This window comes from Falco punctatus, assembly GCF_963210335.1.
Source record: "Falco punctatus genome assembly, chromosome: 3".
NCBI classification, from domain to species: Eukaryota; Metazoa; Chordata; class Aves; order Falconiformes; family Falconidae; genus Falco; species Falco punctatus.
Window position 1 is genome coordinate 15440668 of NC_137582.1, and position 22085 is coordinate 15462752.

General features: G+C 37.8%; 1 protein-coding gene across 5 annotated transcripts in view; it reads left to right on the top strand.

Annotated features, from left to right (window-relative positions):
• Positions 1-22085, top strand: part of ADCY8 (adenylate cyclase 8) — a 134593-nt gene that overhangs the window by 38516 nt on the left and 73992 nt on the right. For all 5 annotated transcript variants that reach the window (XM_080379580.1, XM_080379581.1, XM_080379583.1 and 2 more), the window contains exons 3-4: positions 13532-13662; positions 16372-16483. In XM_080379580.1, coding sequence (XP_080235706.1) covers positions 13532-13662; positions 16372-16483 — 243 coding nt within the window. The remainder of the gene's footprint in view (positions 1-13531; positions 13663-16371; positions 16484-22085) is intronic.

Consider the following 22085-nt stretch of genomic DNA (forward strand, 5'->3'; position numbering starts at 1 on the left):
CTTTAAGAGGGTTAAATACTATAAAGTATTTTATATATATATATATATATATTGGTGCTAGGAATATGAAAATCTCTCTAAATTGGTATGAGGATAAAGTGCAGATTTGGTTTAAAAAAAGAATAATCTGAATTTTAGAGTTCACATGACTTTCTTTTTTCATTTTAAAAGTAGTTTTAAATGCTTCATACATAAAAAATTATGATCACAATAATTGAGGCTTTATTTTTAAAGGGCAAACAATAACTTCACAATTAAAAATTCTGTGTGAACCTCTGGTTAGATATTGCATTTTAGTCAGCTTTTTTTTTCTTTTCTTTTTTTTTCTTTTTTAATAGGAAACAACCTGTGAAATGTGGGATGCTCAGAAAGGTTTCAGAGTTATCCAGACTTTATTTCATCTTGGTACCTTTCTTTAACAAACAGTGATCCCAATGGAAATTTGTTCACAGCATTGCTCCTTCGGTACTTAGAGGACCAAACACGAAGTATAACATACTGCTTAATCAAAGAAGTGAGGGAACATGCAAGCTTTACATTGCTCTTCATGATCCATACCCGAATTGTGATTCAGTAGGTGGCCTCTCTAGTAGTAGGTTTTAGTAGTAGAAAGTAGCAGGTCTCCTAAGTTCATTAACAGACTTTTCCTCCTTATGTGGGGTGGGGAGGAAGCAATATTTACATGCACTTATGATTTTGTAAGTACTAGGAAGCACATCACAGGACCAGCACAGGAATTTTCTGTATCTTCTTGTCTCAAAACACCCCATCTGCTTAACCCACTTGCAGTAGAAAACACAACATTTTAGTTGTCAGATTTTAGATGTTATTCCTTCAGGTTTGCGGATGTTTGTTTCTTATCATTGCAGCATAACCCCCACAGTTTGTTTTCAAGTAGAAATCTAAGGTAAAACCAAGATAAAAGTAATCCTCCGCTTTCTCTCCCATTCCTTGCAAATCTGGAGTAGTCACATGGACTAGAATAGAATAATAAGATTTACAGCCAATGCTACAGAGATGGGAATTAGGCCCTGAACTGCAATTTATACAGAGGAAAAACAATCCCAAAGAGTGTCAGGACTTCAGGCATGGGAGCTTTCCTTGGAAGAAATTGGTGAGAAGGAAACCTCTTTTTCCCCTCTCTAGTAGATGGCTTTTGTATTCATTAGTGATCAAACTACTTTCTGAAAATCTGTGTTGTGGGTTTTTTGATCTCTAAACCAGGCTGTTCAGATTCTGTGCTGGTTGATAGTGAATGGGACTGATAGCTCATCGATCAGGTTTTGGTGGCCTGTGCCTCCTGCGTTCTCAGCTCCTTGCTAAAGAGAAAGGTGTCTAATAAAGAATCAAAAAAAAAAAAAAAAAAGAAAAGAAAAGAAAAGAAAAAGAGGCATTATCACAGCTGCCACTGACTAGCAACGCTTGCTGACTGAGGGAGGCAGACAAAGGTGAAATGACTAAGGGGAATGAAACAGTTTCAGCCCCCTACAGTGATGAGACACTTCTGCCAGTTGGTCTGCAGTACAGTCATCTCTGTTTAAATAAAGAACTCCAGGTTCTCAATTCGTCACGCTAGTACCTTTCCTGAGCTCTGAATGTACTTACTCATTTGAAGCTGATTTTTCTTTCTTGTTGAGGATCAGAACTTTTAGGGTACTAAGGAAAGTTTATACTAACTTTCCTCAGTACTCTGAACTGCCTGTAGGAGGACTCTAAAAATGTCCTTACAAGCTTCACAAGTAATAGAGAGACTCTGGTCCAGATAATGGTTTTAAACCATCTGATCATGATGGCAGTACAAATTCTAAGCTGGCCATTGTCAAGTCACTGATGCCATTGCTGAGATAATTTAAATTAAGATATAAAATTTGGATTAATATTTATGACTAGGCTTAAGGTCTTTAAGTACCTACCTACCAGCCTATTAAAAGGGAATTAATTATCAGAAAGAGATCATTACTCCCACTTATAGAAACTTCCCAGGGGAAGTTTTATCCATCTTGTGCTGTTTAGTACTGCAGTCTTGTCAGCCTCTGACAATGTGTATTCCTTGTTTTGACCAAAACAGACAACTTCCTAGTTCTTTTCCATCTTGTTGATCTGCAGTGATTTAGTTATATAAAGCTAAAAAACAAATGGCACATGAGCTTGCTTTTGAAATTTTCCATGTGATTAACTGCAATAACCAGTACTGCTGAGAAATGTGTATTTTGCTGAAGTTGCCTGGTAATTTCTGAAGCAGAAAAAAATTAACAAAATGGAAAAAGAAACATCTAAATGAGCAGAAAGCAGAAACAGTGTGGAGCAGTTACCTGAAGATCCAACCGCAGATGAGTCAAAGCAGTCCTAAAGAAGTGAAAGTGTACCAGGGCATAGCATCACAGACATTACAGACAGATATGGTCGTTCTGATATTTTAGAACAAAATTGAATTGTTGGAGCTGCTTTGTGCTCATTTTCTATTCTGGCAAAATAAGGAGTAGCTTAAAATTATGTCATTATGGAATCAGTCTCCAATAGATATGTCTGTCCTTCCTGTCTAAACTGACTGAAATTTGTGGAAGCCAATATACTAGAAGACATTACAAAGCTTTTTGTTGAGATACGTGTCATATTTCCATATAAACGGATATTTTTCTTCTCTACAATTGTTTAATAAAGAATAAATTAAAAAAAATCATCATGAGATTTGGAAGAAACAAAATTTCAAAACTACAGAATTTGCTTTTCCATGTATTAGACACATATAATGGATTACTGTGGGGCTGGGCAGTATCACTTGCAAGCTTAAATGTTCATGTCAACAAGATGGGGGGACCTTATCACTCTCTGCAACTACCTGACAGGAGGCTGTAGGCAGGTGGGGGTTGGTCTCTTCTCCCAGATAAAAAGTTATGCCAGGGGAGGTTTAGATTGGATATTAGGAGAAATTTCTTCACAGCAATGGTCATCAAGCATTAGAACAGGCTGCCCAGGGAGGTGGTGGAATCACCATCCCTGGAGGTGTTTAAAAAACACATAGATATGGTGCTTAGGGGCATGAATTAGTGATGGCCTTGGCAGTCCTGGGTTAACAGTTGGGCTTGGTGATCTCAAAGGTCGTTTCCAACCTAAATGATTTTCTGATTATTTGATTCTAAAATGGGAAGATAATACAATTTTTTTTGTAACTTCTGCTTTCACTGCATGTCTTTGCTACTTGGTTGGGTTTCACAATGGAATGTAATTTTAATGTGCTTTTCATTCAGGAGATAAAAAATTGTGTTAGACTCCAGAGGATCTGGAATTATTAACCGTTGCTTGTACTCAGTATAGACAAAGGCACTGAATTTGGGATGTGTAGTTCCTATTACCTAAGCTAAAAGATAGCTCAAATGACAAAGCAGCATCAAGAGACTGTTTCCTGATGTAGCCTGGCAGATTTAGCAGCTGGCCAGTGCAGTCAAGGAACAGACTTGTTCCCTGCAGCTCTTATCCCCAGACACACGCTCCCACCCACTCCCATACAACTTACTGGTGTTCATGTGAGCTGATTCATTGCACCCATGCCATACAGTGTGAGCATCAGCTGCACTTGGTTTCATGATTAATCATGTTACTTAAAAAAAATAATTTTATTAATAACTTTTTAAGTATTTTATGGAGGAATACAATTTTTCACCTAAAAGATAAACGCAGCAGCAGTTAACAGGTGCCATGCCAAAACAGGCAGGGTGGTTCCACCACTTCCCAGCATGCTACAGGATGAGCTAAGTGTTTATGAAGCCAACATGATACTGGGAAAGCATGAAAATGCAAACTGGCAGCCCTGGAATAAGCCTTTCTACAGCTCAGGGAGCACAGGGCAAGAAGGCATTAAGGTTGTGATAGCCAACTGGCTTGTGAGAAAGGCATCTCCTTTGATACCTGGCAATAGACTGTTAATCATCAAGCTGTGCCAAGATTTTGTAATGTGGCTTCAGGTACTTAAGTCTTCAAACGCTTTATTTTCCGACCACAGTAAAGGAACATCAGTATCTTGCAGTCCTACATGTGCACAGATGCATGTGCTACATATATGGTTTCATGTTGTTCTGGACAATAGTATTTAGAAAACAATCGGATAAAATGTCCTTCCTACAAGATGCGTGTGGAAAAAGTTTTTTTTCCTTTTTACATTGCCACAAACTTTATAACACTTCTTAGTCAACAACTAATTAGACACCATTATAATAAGTCATGACTCTCCTAAACATTGGTTTATCTATAATTTTGGATGAGACTCTAGCTATGTTTTATAGCCAATAGCTAAACAAAGGGAGGCTCCAAACCCTCGTGTGTAATCTGGCCTTGTTTCTCTTTGAGAACACCAGATGCCTAAATGGAATATGGACCCAAGGATGGGGTAAGTAGGAATAGTAACTGCTTGAATTCAAATTAAAAAAAGTTGATATAGCTCATATTATATTTTGCAGCAGTAAGTAGTAAAAGCTAAAAGGCAACCTCATAATGCCTCAAGTTTGAACATATTAGACATTTCAGTTCCTTCTATATTTTTAAATTACTTGCCATAGTCTAGATAATGCATAAGAAAGAACAGCTGCAAATAGACTGTCCATTGTGAACTGAAGTAAGAATGAAGGCATTTCTCCTTAGAGATCTTCATCGTAATGAGGGGTGCTAATTCTCATTTTCTAGAGTGGCATCTACAATAATTACATCTATTCTGAACATTGTCATTTTTTCCATAGAAAACAATACCATCTTTATCTACTTCCCTTAAGCATAACAAAGGCTCATGTACTCCAGAAAGGCTAAACCCACTGCTTTTAACAGCCCTTTTCTCATGCAATTAAGTTCAATGCTTAAGACAATAAAGTCTCTACGATATTAATTGTAAATGTTGTTAAAGCCAAGCTTGATGATTCTGGCAAAATGATTCTTAGAAATCAAGATGAAAAGTGTGGCACAGTTTCTCTAGAGTCTTTGTTGATTACACATTTCTGCAGTATGTCCACTACAGTTTTACAGAAGTGTCTTGGGAACAGCCATAAGCAACTTATTCCGTGATCCAAAGACTTCCTCCCTCAAGCTATATGTAGGTTCACCCATCCGAAAATATGTGTAGACGAGGAAGAGCAAAACCTAAATTGAACTGTTTGGTCAAGAGGGGCTTTTCATGCCTTGGCAAAGCCAACTCCAATAAAGACGTTGAGAAACCAAGGAAAATTGCAGGGTAGTATAGGGCAGCATTTCACCATTTGCCCTGTGCCATCTAAGGGGAGTTGGTGCAGGGAGTTTATGCAGACAGCAGACCCTTCAGGGATGATGCCCTCACATGACCTGCAAGGAAACCTTAGGGAGTTTGACCTTCTTCTTGGCAACCTCCTGCAGGTCTCAGGTTGCTTGTTGATGTTTTCTGCTTGTTGGTATTTTGTTCTCTTTGATCAGCCCCAGTGGAAAGGTCTCCAGTTCAGTTTTTATTCACAAGAGTGAGACCTTGTGCACTGGTTAATTGACTCTTCTAAAAAACTTCTCCAAAGATTTTTATTTACTCGTCAGGGACATGTCCCACTCTTCCATGAATGTGCCTAGCTACAATTGTACAGTTATAATCACTGTTGATACCCTCTGATTTCAGTATGAGGGACACAAGGGATCAGTGCGTGCAGAGCACAGAAAAGTTGTTCAACAAAGCATGACTATTGCAGATGCATAAATCAAGAAGTAGGCATTATAGAGAGCATCAACGTTACAGTCTTGGAACTTTAAACAGACATAGATTACTCATTAAGTTAATTTGCTTTATCACTTCAGGATTTATTTCATTGTTCTTAAATTTTCTTGAAGGAGTAGATCGGGTAGGAGTCAGGTCCATATTTAGACACCTCCTAAACTAGGTGACTACATGCTGTTTACACCTCTGAGCTCCCATTACAGTCAGCTGAGATCTAGTCAATACAGACAACGAAGCCTGGAGAGATCTGTAGTGACACCAAAGTAGTCATTTACATCTGATCTGTTGAGTATATCTTCCAATTTGCTGGATAAAATGGAAGCTTGGGCATACTTATACTGTAGTCACCAACATTCAGGTGTCTGATTCCAGACCTGAATTCTACCACCACGTCATTACATTTAGTGATTTCTACTAATGTTTTCTTTTGCTTGGTTATTCTTTGGGTTATAGGTTCTCTTTTCATTTATTTACTCTAAACTCTGACTACTCCCCCTTAAAGACTAGGGCTGATTCATGTAATGAATGGTTAATAGGGGAATAGATCACTGATCACCATCTCTTTTTTTAACATCCCTTTGTTGCTGTGCCTTTCTTCTAGGTCTTTTCTTTTGAACAAATATATCCCTGTTCCTTTTCAAACCACTTACCACTACTGCTGCTCACCTTTGAATTGTCTGCACTTAACCAATTGCTCAACTAGCAAGCTTTCAACAAAGCTGGATAATGTAATTTCCCTCACCCTTAAGTACATGACACTTCTTTATTAGACCTTTCTCTGAAAACAAGAAGATATTTTTTTCTCATGTCTTTCCCTCCCTCTCTGAAAATGCCTTCCAGGAAAGACTGATTAGAAATGTGAGGACTCTTTATTCATGCAAATAGTAAGGTACGGAAGACTATAAAAAAAATGTAATTTTCTTTTCTGTGATTTGCTATTGCTCTTTTGCACAGATTTGCGCTGTTCTTGTGCCACAGCATCTAAATCTGTGAAATGGAAATAATAATATTTAACTACTTTAAAGGGGAGTTATATGCAAGGATTTTTTTATAAAGGGGATGGTGATCTGGCACTCATTCCTGGATAACTGAAAATCTTTTGTAACTGCTGGATTGAAGCAAAGTGATGTGAAAGGCCTGTGAAGAGGGACATATCTTGGTCCACAGAACATTAGCATCAACTGTAGGAAAAGAAAGGGTGGTCGTGATCCACATTAGAGCCCACCTTTCAGTGCTCACTTTGTGGAAGGGGCCTGGTTCAGCAACCCCACCACCTTGTCAGTCTGATGTGGTGTAAGAGCAGCTTGGAACAGCAAAGGACAGCTGATGCCTGTGGAGGGAAGAGTTTTCTGTCCTTTGAATGTTTCAGTACCAGGGAATTGACTGGTGGCTGGAACACATCATAAAAATATTTATAGGCACACACACACTCACACACATGCACACTTGTATGTTATTTTTCTTGTGGTGTTCCTCCACAGCATGACATACGTGAATAGTGACATGAGCTGTGTATGCACTTTCAGTTGTGATCCTAACAAGAGCTCTTTCCATGCTACAGTGTTAATAGAGGAGGAGTGCCGCAGAGCCATCCTAATTAACCTCTTTTTTTATGGGTCATTGCCAAATCTTATGTGCAGCCAAGAATGTTTAACTTACCTTAATATGTAGCATGAAGGTTAAGATATCAAATGTTGTGGACACATTTTTCTTGGCTTAGTGAACATTTGCCAAGTGAACTATGTTTTATTTTAAATAAACATTCCAGAGCCATTGCTTGACACCTTCTTAAGTGAATGTGAACTAGGAATATAAGATTTTCCTTTTGAGAAAAAAGTACATTCTCCACTTTAGCCATATGTGTATGAAGAAATGATTTTTTTTTACCATTCTTTTTATGTTCTTTTATCTCAGATGTCATAAACAGTTCAATAATAACCAGGATTTCTGTTGGCCTTCTTTCTTTTATCTTCTTTTCTTTTTGAACTTGTATTCCTATTTGTCTTCCTACAAGGATATATTTCTCTTATAGTGGAAAGATTTTGTGCTATTGTGAAATATCTTCACAGGAACTCATTGAACACTTTAATCAGATGGCTCCCTGAAAGACGGATCCGATTTATTCAAAGGGTGGTTTTATTATATGGTTGTATTGAGCAATGTATCTTAATAGCAAAGGAATAAGGCAACACCTATCCTAAGTGCCTTCTGTTATAAGAGGCTGAAGGACACAAAACACCAAAATTAGTTCTGGTTCCTGGAATATCAATCAGCAGCTTTTCCCAAACATGCTGTCTTAAGATGCCACAGGACATTTGCTTGAGAGTGGAGCTACCTTAGGCCTGGGCATTCCTGTGAAAACCTGGGTTTGCAGGAGTATAAAGGACCTCCTGAGGAACTGGTTTTCTTCATGCTGTCACAAGCACGACATCCAGTGTCTAGATATCAGAAGAGGAGTGGAGGATAGCAGAATTCCCAGGTGGGAAGGGTGGAAGAAAGTCAAGACAGTGCAGATGTGCTAAAATTAGTACCACCCTGTATGGGGAAACAGAAAGTCTGAGCTCTGCTTTTCACCAGAATAAAGTATGAGCTCACTGTGTGATAGCTCACTGCCTGCTCTCTATCAGCTATCACTGCCTTGTGTCAGTTTTTTTTCTCTCCTTCGTGAAGGCAGCCCTTGATTTAGTAAAAGTTTGTAGAACAGGGGTATCAAAGATTAGTAGAGTCTCGGCTCTCTCATCTTCCATGTTAGCATGTTATGTAGGCAGAAGCCCAGGAAAAAGCTGCCACCTCGGAGTGGAGGTCACACACCTTCACTCCGGCAGAACCTAAATTAGCAGCACGTGTTTTGCCTTCTTAAGCAAACGTACAGTTCACCTCAGCTGGGGCTGCCATCTGGACAAATGAAGGTATTTATCTACAATGAGTTTCCCTTGTAGCTGAAGATTGTTTGCTAACTAATGACTAAGACTGCTCAGAGAGGGTATTCTTCATGGTCATCGCTACAGAAGTTGTAAGTTAGAAATGATGTTGCCTCCTGTCAAGGCTGGGGAGGGGTTCCTTCATTTTTTTCAGATGTTTCATCTACAGCTACATTTCTTCCACAGCATCTGATCTCGCTAGCATCAAAACTGGCATTTTCATTATCGTTTTGCCTTTCTCTCTCATCACACCTATCATCCCTCTGCTTTGTCATGTTCTCTCTGAACAAATTTTCCCCTCAAGAAGGGACATCCCCCACAGTCTGGAGAATATTAGTTTATGTTATATTCTTCTAATATCAAGTTGCCTTACAAAACCCTCAACATCAGTTTCTCTGGCAGAAAACAAAAAGTATATATAACATGTTTAATCTTCCACAAGAAAACTGATAGTACAGGGAGGAACTGAAGCCAGGACTTCTGGGTGCTACGTGCTTAGGTACTTGTGAAAAGTGGCCCAGTCTTCGTCATTAAATATTGTCTCACCACAGCGTGCTATAAGAGCCATGGGGTATGCAGCTGCAGCCAGAAAGAAAGCTAAGTAGTGCTGAGCTAAATGCCAAGATACCATTATGGTGATAGAAGAACCTGAAAGCTCAGAATCAAAACCTTCCCTTTTGTAAGATTTAGAATTTCAATGCTGAGAAGCGTTGTATTGCCTGCGGAGTGCATTTTCACTTGTATTTAGTCTGTGGTACGCAGTAGGGATGGTGCTCTCCTTACAGCTGGTATAAGAATTAACTGTATTCTTCTAAATCAACCTAAAATTGCTTCATATTTATCTTCGTATTTCTCCTAAGTGTGACCAAAATAGACCTTTTGGAGACCGAAACTCTTCTGAGGTCTGAAAGGTGAGGTACATGCAGAAGAAAAGGCTGCTCCTAATGTAAAGAATAAGTGAGAAATGCTCACGGAAAATGCAAATGCTGTATAAGTCAAGTTCTTCAGTCCAAGTTAAGGCAATAGGAATCAAAGAAAATGGCCATTGCCAAGAATTCATGACAAGAATGAGTTTTTCTCCTGACTGGCTAGAACAGGACACAAAGCAAGACGAGGCTGGCTTAGCTGACAAAAAAAATATGTCAGAAATTAATGTTAAGATTTGGATCGTGTTTATCTAGAAATGGTCATAAACAAAATACATCTATTTTCCATGTTTGTGATAACTTAGCTTCATATCAGTAATTAGATTTTATAAGATGTGCTCTGCCCTGAACCTGAGCTCCTCTGGAAATGAACTTACGTCTTACTTCACACATCCTCCTTGGTTAAGTATTTCTTGTGAATAGTGGTAATGAAGTGTTTGTTTCCTTACAGTTTAAAAGCTTGAGTAAGACAGCCTTAAAGAGCTGCAAGCTACTAGAATTTCTGAACATTTTAAAACTGATAAAGCTATTTCCAGGACTCATTATTTTTCTCATCAGATATTTATATGACATTATATTGAATAACTTATTTTAGCCCGTACTTGTATTTTCAGTAAAGAGATTTTGAAACCTTTGGACATTTTCTTCTCTGAAATGGAAGTCTTGATTATATTTTTGCTCCCACTTCATGTCTGGGTTCAACACTGATTTCAATTCCCAGACTTTCAAAGGGTCTTTCTTAAAGTGTGATGGGTAGGGTGGTGTGGGATGGAGAAAGGGTTTGTGGAAATAGCTGTCTTTCCTATGTATGAAAGGGAAGTGTTGGTCTGGAAACCACCTCCACCCCCCATTATGGCTTGGTACTATATAAATGCTTTCTCCACAATAGTATCACTAATCTGCTTTGAAAATACAGGAAGGGATTCGCACTGCACTGTATTTTCTCAGTGGGCATTGCCTGGGAGGACTTTTTTGATTGGTGTCTCTATTTGTGCCTGAATTGGAAGTTCACATCTTTCCCTAGACCTGCACTATTCCCCAAAATGTCACCTGAAATCTGGTGAGATGTAGCTTACAAAACTGACATTCTTTTCTTTGGTTCAATAAGATTTTGCTCTTTGCAATCCTGTAATGCAAAAGATGATTAATAATTTGGAGTCAGTTCAGTGAAAACCTGCTCGCTTTTCCTCAAGAGTGGTTTGGAGTGATATATTCCAATACTGGACAAATCTGATTAATCTAGAAAAGAAAGACTGAGGGCAAGAGGACACAATAACAGTATTTCAGTACAGGAAGATTATAACAAAGAAGGCAGCAATCAATTATTATCCATACCCACTTCGAAAGGATAAAGCTTAATTTGCAGAGAAGGACGTTTGGGTGGGATACTTGCAAAATTTGCCAAAACTGTCAGACTGATGAGCTGCTGAAACAGGGACTTTCTCAGATCTCTCAGAGGATGATCTAGGCCTTTCATGAAAGAATTCAGTAATTTTTCAAGGGCTTGCCTGGCCCTACTTACATCTGTTTAGTTATATTATGACAGGGACTGATCTTATACACTAATACTACATATATATGTACACTAATATGCATTGATGTACTGTATAGACACACTACTAATACACTACTGTAGACTGATACTCTACTAATATACGTTAATAATATACAGTGTTAATAAACATATGATTACTTGTCACTTCAACTTGTCTCAAAGGTTTACTCTTCCTGAGTGTTCCTGAGACACAGACAAAGCTCATTAGAAATGCTGACTATGTTTTCCAGTCTTCCCAGAAAAGAGGACCAGTTTGAATGGCTTTATTTAAATTCATTTGCATTCGCCCTTACCTAAATCAATCAGTCAAAAGACATGCTAGCCCTAAGTTCCCTAACTCCAGTTCAGGGAGCTCATGCATCTTCTTCCAGTAGCAAAGCACAGGACTGGAACTATTGCATTGAACAGAAGAGTCAGCCCTTCTCAGAAGAACAGTGTAACACTTCTATGCGTGTGGAAAGTGCTAAGGGACTTGAATCACAAGTACAGCTAAAGAGTTGATTGTCATAATTGTGGTCCAGCACCAGAGACTTGTGTGTATGTGCTCACAGAATAGACTTACATAGCCAGTTCTCTGTGTGGTCCAGCAGCTTCCTGGCTAGCCATCTGTATAGACGAGATAACAGACTGGCTGGACACAATGGACTATCTTGAAACCAACCTGAAAGCAGGAGATTGACTGAACCTTCACAATTAAACATTGATGGACTCAACAGGAGCCAGGAATTTGGGGCAGATCTAGAACCTCCCAGATCTACCTTCTGCTTGGTTTAGTCCCATTTGTATGTTTAAATGTGTTAATTAATATTCTGGGTGGAGCATCCCATCCAGGACCTTTTCTAGGTGATTCCTGCTGGTGAAGTGATTAAACTATGCATAGATAAGACATAGGAACTGTCCTTGCAGGAACGGTCTATGGAACTAGTCTTTTGTAGGTAGATTAGATATTTAAGAAGATCTTAGCATGTGGTTAAAATATACGAATAGTGATGAATCATGTAGGACTGGGGTTGTCACATGGGATCATGGGACAGCCATGTAATAAGAACTCAGTAAAACAGTCATGTGAGGAGTCTCTGCTGACCAAGCTGAAGACACTGCCATGAGGACCCTGGCAACAGAGACTCCCACCTCCCCCACCACCAGCAACCAACTGTCCATTCTGGGATATTTGAAGCTCTATGCAAACATCCCAGTTAATTAGTTTCTTCATTCTTGATAGGCACTGTGCCATGAACATCCATACAATGAATGAGTGAAAGCTTATCTGCTTGCTTAAGGCCTGAAAGATGGCTAGGAGCGGGCTGTCATCTGCAGAAGAACCCATTCTCCCCACTCCCACATGCCTTTGGGTGTGGAAGAAGGCTATATATTCCATGAACTATTTTGGTGACTGCTGTTGTACGGCCCTTACTGTATGATGCGAGTAAGTGTGAATCCATCACGGGACATGAAGCTTGTAGAAGGCCTTTGGGGAAAAGAACAGTCAACTCTGGGTCAGCAGACCAACTCAGAACATAACCTGCCCTGGGGGGATCTTCAAAAAAGAGGTGAAGCGGGCCACAAGCCAAATGACTCATCCTGGAAACATGTTTCACTGACACATATAAATGTTTATTTCTGAGGTCACATAGAGAGTTTCAAAGGAACTTTGAAACCCAGTCCCATTTGTCAAAATATTGTAAGCACTTCAGTACCACAGACCAATGAGAAGACTCTGAGATTCCCAAGTCACTTTAAAACTTGGTTCCTGATAAATATTGTAACCCTATTAACATACGAACTAGTCTATGGCTAAATCTTCCCATAAAACATTTCTTAAGTGTGTATTAGTTTATATCATCCTTGTCTTTAATCTCTGGCAATACAACTAAGCTTTGTCTAAATGCTGTCTTTTTCACTGAGTCAGGTTCCTCTGTCTCTTTTTTGCTTTATTTATTCTCTAGCTTTATTGTAATTATACAGTTCATTAATGCTAAACACACAGTCTGTAAGTTCTGATAAATAAGCAACAATAAAAATATTTTCCTACTTGCTGCAGAGGACTTTCAAACTCCTTTGGCCTGTATCTGTTAATCAAGCTACCACTGCCTAAAATGCAGTGCTTGTGTTCGCAAGTCATGTTTAGTGAGAAGTTGTCATGGAAGTCATAAGTAGGATAGATTTTTAAATAATCAACAAGTAAGCTTAAAATATTAGAGGGAAGACTGTCTAGGAAGGGGAGACTTGAAGGTCCATATTCTGGACTGAGGTTGGTAATGTGAATTATCACAAATGGTCTGAGCTAGAATTTTTGGAGGGGAGGGTCACATCTTAAATTGCCAGCTATCCAGCTCTTTAAATAGGGAGAGGTCAATCAGTTTACTATGAAGTACTAATTCAGACTGACACTTCAGTTTCCTCTTTATTTTAGGAACGGCTGGTGCTCTCTGTCTTACCACGGTTTGTAGTCCTGGAAATGATAAATGATATGACCAATGTAGAAGATGAACATTTGCAACACCAGTTTCACAAGATCTACATTCATCGTTACGAGAATGTCAGGTGGGTGGTGAAGACTCTTTTTAATATTTAAGATCTCAGATGCTGCTAAGTGTCTCTTGTTTGACAGCTTCCCTTCTGTTGTTTTATTCATTCACAAATTGGAAGCTCAGTGTACCCTTGTTTAATCCCCGAGCAGATAAACACTTTGGTGCCTTCTTTTAGTCATCAGGATGGCTGGATGCCTTTGCCATGGCAAGACCCATTTGAACTCAACACTGGGACGGGACCATTTCTGTATTTTTTCATGTTAATTAGAGTGGTCAGGGCTGAAAAGAAAGGGGGCCTCTGCCTGCACATGATATTCCGCCACAACTTTCTGGTTGACGCCACATGCTGAGAAATGAAATGGAGACTTGTAAGATGCTTTAAAAGATCTAGACATGTCACATGGCTCCCCTACTTAGTAACCATTTTCAATCATTCTGATTAACATTTTCCTAATTCCATTTCCCTTTTCTATTCCCCTAGCTAAATTTTGTCTCTCCTGAAATTAGTTAGCAGAAAGGTGATATTTATCTTATGAGCTGCTACTCAAGGTATTAAGTCCTAATTGTACGTTTACAGCAGAATGGTCAGCTCCCACTCCATGATGTTACAGAATCTTTGATTTTACTGTAGTTTCTGACCATCAGAATATTTAGCCAAGTCAGTAACATCTTCCACAAGTTTGTCTCAAACAAGGGCAAATGATTGAGTGGACAACACTGAAGGAAGGGAAAAATAAACATCCTTGGATATGATGGGAGATGGTTTGCTAGGAAAGCATGTACTTTGCCTTTTGATGAAACCCAAAAATAACTTTGTCTGGACAACTTCAATAAACATAATTTGAACTTCTGTAGAAGAGTAAATTGATTATCTGCTTCTTCTGTGGCCTTGCAGTAGCTCAGACATATTATTTTATTAAATCTGGTGGAAAGGATCAAGGATCCTTACACTAACTTAAAATGTCTTCCATTACTCTTTTTTACTCTCATAGTAAGTGTTGCTGTAGAAGAATAAAAATAGGGATAAGATGGCCCTTCTGTTTGAATGGAAAAAGAATTGTGGACAGGGATGAAAAGCTGAAACATAATCTATGCTTGAAAGAGATTTAAAATGAAGATTCTGTGTGCTTTAGAGTACAGATACTGGTTGGTTCCTATGCATGCTGCCAGGGACTCAATCTTTTCAAAACTGGGTTTCGTCTTATTTTTTCCTAAATGTTGAGCACTGAACACTACGTGCACCATTTCTATATGAATCCTCAAAATTAGTATCCAGTTAGAGTTTTTTGTTGTTTTGAAAATGAAAACTGTAGAAATTAGTTGTTTGAAAATTGTCTTTTTATCAATTTAAGCTATTATTAATATTCATTACTCTTTGGGCCGTTTGGTACTTTACCTTTTAATTTTGTTTTTTCTCAATGGTAAAAATCTTAACCAGCTTGGGAGCCTCTTACTTAATCATCACCCAAACCCTTACCGGTCCATACATATGAAAATGAGTTGAATTATCATTAGTTATATTTTATTGTCCACCTGATCATAACTATATTTATTGTTGGTTACATTACTGATTGTCTGACACGGTCAAATTGTGATCTTGTTCAACACAAATGAAAGATCTTCAGCTGCTCAGATTGTAACACCAGTTATTAGTTTACTTTGAATTGCTAATGAGGTTCATTTAGATTTTTTCTAGTCTGTGCCAGCATGGTATTTATTTTTTTGAACATTACTACTTTTTAAAGTAGACAATATTTTTCTTTCTTCAGCTGCTAATTACTGAGCTATTTATTACATGTTTTGGTCTAGGTGATAGCTTGCACACCACAGACTTCATGTGTGTGTGTATGTGTGTATATGTTTCTCTATATTCACATGTGCTCGTTGTAGGCATAGTGAACAGCCAAAGCTGCACGGGTAGAAAATTCACTGGCTGCTGAAATATAGGTCAGACTTCTGTCTGCAACTAGTTTTCTGACTAAGATCCTACCATAACTTCAGGGATCTAATTTGATGCACCTAAATTCAAAGTATGATCACACTGGGCTCCCTGTGAAGTCAATGGAAAGAACAACAAACCATCCAAATAAAGATTCATTCCTTAAACAGAGAGGACCATACTTCTAAATCAGGTACTTCCGTCAAGTCCCTAAAATTAGATGCAATAAAGCTGGCCTGAGTCTGGTGTATATCAAGACTGTTATGAATCTGTTTGTTGTCTTAGGATTTGAGTTTTGTATGGCACATAGATTAATAAAGCCTGAAAATCACACTAAAAGTTGAAATCGCTGAAGTCAAACTCACTGTAAAAAACAACTATATATAAACCCACCCTCGAAGAATACTGTCAGATACTAACAGGCAGCTGGGTGCCAAGTCTTTCTATTTATACAGCCCTTTATGTTATGGATGCACTATGACTCAGTCTTCTCATTGATAAATGGGGACTACTGTGCTTATTAAGGCTTACTTATATCTTCCTGAATTATTTGAAAATCCAAAATTGCATAACACACATTTTTGGCAAAACCCCATTTCATACTTTGTAGTATTTCTTTAGTTCCTTCAGTATTTATACTCACTATTCCAGAATCTCCAAAAGCCTAGAATAAAGTTAAATGAATTTTAAATGAACCTTCACTAGTAAATTGCTGGAAGGTAACTTAGGACATTCAGTTATCAATGGAAATCAACTGCAATCTTAATATCTATTCTTTTTCAGCATTCTTTTTGCAGATGTTAAAGGATTCACCAACCTCTCCACAACTCTGTCAGCCCAGGAGTTGGTCCGAATGCTGAACGAACTCTTTGCCAGATTTGATCGACTAGCACATGTGAGTTAAACATGGTTTATTTGGAAAAGGGTCTGAAGTCAACTCTGTATTTGGGAGTGTTGGGAAATACCCTCTGATCACTTTGAACAATATTCAAAGAATGTCCCCATTGGGTTTTTAAGCAGCCATTGAAGATGGAAGACACTGACAAGTTTTACCAAAAGCGATTAGTTCTGACAGCAAGTGAAAGTTCAGATAATCATCAGAACTTCACCTTTCTCTAGTGCTAGACCAAGAATGGTATGAAAGCAGGTCACCTACTGCAGTTTCTAAGGAAGTTTTGTAGTTCTGGTCTGGTAGTCTGGTCCTTGTTGGAATTACTTTTTTTTTTTTTTAAAGACCATAGCTTTATTTTGACTTTTCTTCTAAGAATTGAAGAAGGTTAAGAGACCTGTTCATTTAAAGGTCATATAATCAGCCACCACAGTCATTGCAATGTTTAGTTACTAGCAGGTTTTACAGTCTTAAGATTGGATTCTGTCTAAATCAGCCATGAAATTAATTAAACACAATAACTATTATGTTAGGAAAATTGATTTCTACTTAATTAGTACTGATTTGGAAAAAAAGCAAAGCACAGAAGTACAAGCAGAACACATGCCCATTTTTGCTAGGCTTGCAATTTTATTTTCTTTTTTGTTTCATTGGTCAAAGTTTTATTTCCTGTGACTATCTTTATGTGTCAACATCTGAGCTGTCTAGTAAGGCTGCTAGTGTAGGCAATGAAGTACATTTAATGGCATTTAGCTTGTAACTTATCCAACCAAATGTAGGCACCTACTATGGGAAAACAGGAATTACATTCTGAATATCATTGTCCATGCTCTCTACTTACTGTAAAGAGAGCCTAGAGTGGCTTGCTCTGACGTACACATCTACATCCCTGCCTGATTTTTGTACGTTTCTGGTCCAGGGTTATGGTTTATTTATTACACTGGCATCAGTAAGACCCTTGGTGTCATCTCTTAGCTTGCAAATAAGAGTCAAGAAAGACAAGACTTCTGTAATTATTCAAAGCTTTTTTGAGTCAGTTCTTTTTATCTCAAATAGCAATGTGTTTTCTCATGTACAGAGTGATGCCATAACCTATTGCCTGGACACTTGCAAATGGGTTATTTTTTTTTGTTAAAATATTTTTTTCCAATCTAACAAACCTCATCAACTCTGGTCTACATTAAAAAACAAACAGTATGAAAGAACTTACTTCAGTCCTGTCTTTTAGAAAGCTTATAGGAGTAATGTCTCCTTCTGGATGGCTTGACAAAAATAGCTACCCTAACCAAAGAAATGCATTTTAAACCAAATTAAATGTATCTATGTCACAGAAGCATTTTAGGAAGAATATGTACACAATATGACTTATTGCTTTGATTTACATTTTGATTTTGCCTAGCGTCCTTGGTAGAACAGATTCCTCTTTCATGATCATTAACTGTATTTTCTAATCATTCCAGAAACTACATTTAACCAATACAGATTTTGTATAGAAAGACTAGATCCAGTACAGGGGTGGAGAATAATGAAGGCATTTACATCTAAAAGTGTAATCCAGAGAATCCTTCCTCACTTTTCACTTAACCCTGAAGGCACTTCCCTGCTTGGTTTTAGTATTTTATAGGAACTGAAATTTTTGTTTCTTTAAATGCCCAGGGTTTCTCCCTTCCCTGTGATTCATACATCTCTTACTTAAGCCTTCTAGAAAGTTTTCTGTCACATCCTAAACTCATAAATCTTCATGGAGAGCATTGAATACACCTCCATGGGACTGGATATCTCAAAAATGTAGGTGAGTTTATCTTAAACAGTAATAAATATACCAGTTTGTCTAACAGAGCCAAAAATTTCTTACCCAGGAATTTGCAGAGTTTGGGATGAAATAACTTCTCTGTCTTCAAAACTTCATCAGGACAGTCACCTCTCAATGTCCCAGTTGCTAAGTTCAAGGCTCTAGGCTCCTTCATGTATTTTCTTTCCTAATCTGTGAATTTGCTTTTCTCCTCTATACATCACTGACTAGACTAGCCCAGCTGTCTAAATCAATCCTCTGAAAGGTAGAAGACACAGGGAGGAATCACTGCAGAAATTGAACAGATTTGAATACAAAGATTACAGTGATCTAACCACAACTAATTAAAATTTATTAAAAAGAAGGGTATTTTGATTGTGTTCCTTGTTTGTGGTTTCTGAGATGTGGATGTCATGGAACCTGCCTGATGTGCTGACAATTAGAGGTGCCCTAGAGAAGGGCAGAAGTTCTACATGGCTTTGGGTGTTTCTGTCCAACCCAAGGAGATGAACTCTCCCTCTGCACTTTGTGGGAAACCAAGACTCCTCACTCAGGTTTCTGGACTCTTGTGGAAGTGCCAGCTACCTAAAATATAAGGGCCTAAATCTTGTATTGAACTGAACCTTTGCCAAGTGGAGAATGACTGGTCCATTTCCCAAATTTTAAGGACTTGTGGTGTACATGGACCTATCAACCTATCTGACTGATATTGTGTAGAGCTTTTACACCTGGCAAAGGTGCATCTTTTGGAAAAACTCCCAGTGTTCATCTGAAGGTCCCAGGAGACTTAGGGATACTTGTGTATCTTGGAAGTCTGTTCCAGTGCCTTAACACTTTCACTGGTAATTCGTTATGGCTTGTTTCTTATTTGATTTTTGCTGAATTTGAATTACATCCCTTGATTTTTGCTATGACCTATCTTTAATAGACAAAAGAACCATTTTGCAGCCATTGATTTTCTCTGGGAACACATTTGTGTGCTTGGTCAAGCCACATTTCAGTTTTCCTTTTGGCAAAAGAAACAGATCAAGCTCATTGCAAGGCTTTTTCTCTGTAAGTTTTATTCCTTTAAATAATTTTTGGGACTAGTGTTTTGGACTGCCTCAATTGTTTTCAGAATCTCTTTTAAGGCATAGGTACTGGCATTGAAAGTAGTGTTCCTGGACTAACCTCCTCTAGTGTGGTGGAGGCATATCTTCATCATTCCTCCTATTTTATTTCTTTCATCACTGTCCAAAAATCATGTTTCTGAACATACAGTGATGACATTATTGTACATATAATTGTACATATAAAACCCATATAATTTTGGCTTTTTATGATCTTGCTGTCTTCTTACAAACACCATGCCTGCATGGTAATTGATCATTCTAGCAGTCTTATTCCTTCTGCAAATGGTGTTAGAAATTGTTTCATACTTGCCTGTAAATCCTTGACAGGCCTTTTGGAAAGTGATCCTTTCAAGACCTCCCTAGAAGGATATTCCACTAAGGAGGATTACACATTCACATCTAGATATCAGATCTGTCACTTAACTGGTTCTTAATCATCTTAACTAGAGTTATCATAACTCTTTTAAAAATAGACACTGTTACTCAAAATCTTGGGTTTTGCTAAGAATTGTCATTAACGTACAGAGGCCAGTTGCAGAAAGCTTGAGGCAGTTTCTTTAGATTTTAAAGGAAAATCCTCATAAATCCTTATTTACTCCTAAAAAAAGTAGTATTTTATAATCCCATATAAAGGATTGTTTGATCTGCTTTATCATCTTATATAAATCATATAATATTAAAGAAGACATTATTTCACAGCTTACCAAAGAATGTAATTTAGCTTAGTTTCTTCTTTCTTTCTTCAGCTTTCTTTTTTCTTGTGCAATGCAAAAGCAATGAGAGCTCAGATTTTTTTCTATTATTCAGTCGATTGCATCAAGTATTACAGCATATGTTGATGCATATAAATTCCATAATGTATGTATCATTAGCACAGAACACTGAATAGAAATTAGAACTCAGTTCAGTATTTCTTATAAGAAAGAAATATAATATTACGTTATGTACAGCCATTTCCCCTTTCTAATAACTTTATGACATTTTAAAAAGATTTATAGTTATTGAGGAGAAAAGTGACAGCAAGGAAGAAAAATAAGTCAGCATAAAACAGAACTGAAGAAAAAAAAATCCTTATATATCTGTCTACTGAAAGGCCTAAACAGAAACTTAATTAATATCAATATTTTCCTTAGGCAGAAATTTTGAGGAGAGAAGGGAAATAAGATGATATTTGGTGAGATACTTCAGTGTAAAAAAAGTCCTGCTTTGATGAAATAATAGGGGGTTTTTTACATTTGTTTTTCCTCTGCCTTTGCAGTGCTAGATGTCAGCCAATATTCTGATATAAATTGTTTGTCATATTTCTAAATGTATCCACACTGCGTGTAGATTTAGTTTCAGATATGACAAAGAGGAAAGTGTAAAACCCTGAACAGAAGAGCAGACATCTGTGAACTTTGTCGCAAACAGCAGCTGAGATGTAGTCCAACATCACTGAGACCTAAAGATAACATGAAGGCATGGCATTTTAGTTTAGACATATATACAAAGACAAACACAGAGACAACCTTAGATATGAGTTTGGACCCATCTGTAATATGAAGCATTGAAGCTGAAACAGAAATCTTCCCCTGAAAGATTAAAATCCATGGATTTCATATGAGAATAAAGTGGCTGGCCTGTAAGACACTTCACCTCTTTACAGTCTCATCAGTTCCCAAACTATAAACCAGAATAACAGTGCTTCTTACTCAGAGGAACTGTAGTTGCTGAATGAAAAATTCACACTTTAATATAGGCCTTTTTTCTCCTTATGTTCACTAGCCTGGTGTTAGTGGGAGAGTTATTTATGTAATGTGAATCACAGGTTGCTTTTGCTTATTAAAGAACTGATTATCCTATTTTATCTTTCTATAAGAGGTGGTCTTTTCCCATGACCTTTGTTAAATTCTTTCTTGTGAGAGCACAGAAAACCTGCCAAAAAATTCCTTCAATGGCATATTACCAGTCTTACTTGTGACTAGCGTTTCCAGGGGTGGAAACCAGCCAAACTAGCAGGCTCCACAAGAATGCATCACCCTATAGCCCCAGTACAACACCTGCACCAGCTGGTATCAAAGAGGAAAGAGTGGAAGGTGTTAAAGGCTCTTTTGTCTCCTCAATAAATTCATGACCACATCTAACCTCTGAGCTGGCAGTGCTTTGTTCTTTTGTGAAATGATCTTCAAACACATAACCCGTAGGACTCTGGAGACTCCCTAAAAAACCCTGTCTGTTTAAACACATATGCCAGTAAAAAAAGGTGAATTTCTTCATGCATGTATGTTTGGAGTACTGTATTAAGAAGCAGGGTTAATGGGATTATGAGTGTACATATACGATATTTAGCTAATTTTAAGGACATTGTATGCATTTATAGTAATGGGAGGAGGTGAATGCTTTTTTCGTAGTGCTTAAGTCTAGGCTGTTTTCCCTCCTCACCAGCATCAACAACTAATTGTCTTATACTAATGAATAAAAAACACTATTAAACAGTGTTCTTACTAAAGTTATAGTACTTCAGAAGTTAGAGAGCCTAGTAGATCATCAAAAGACCTGAACAATCAAATAAAACCCTGGTGCACAAAACACTTTCAGAAGTGATAGTCTACAGGCATTTTATGAAAAAAAGTCAGATGAAAATGACAGATGAAATAAAACTTCCGTTTCCAAATTTCTCAATGATTTAGAAACTAAGAGTTACGTAAATCCAAAACTAATCCCC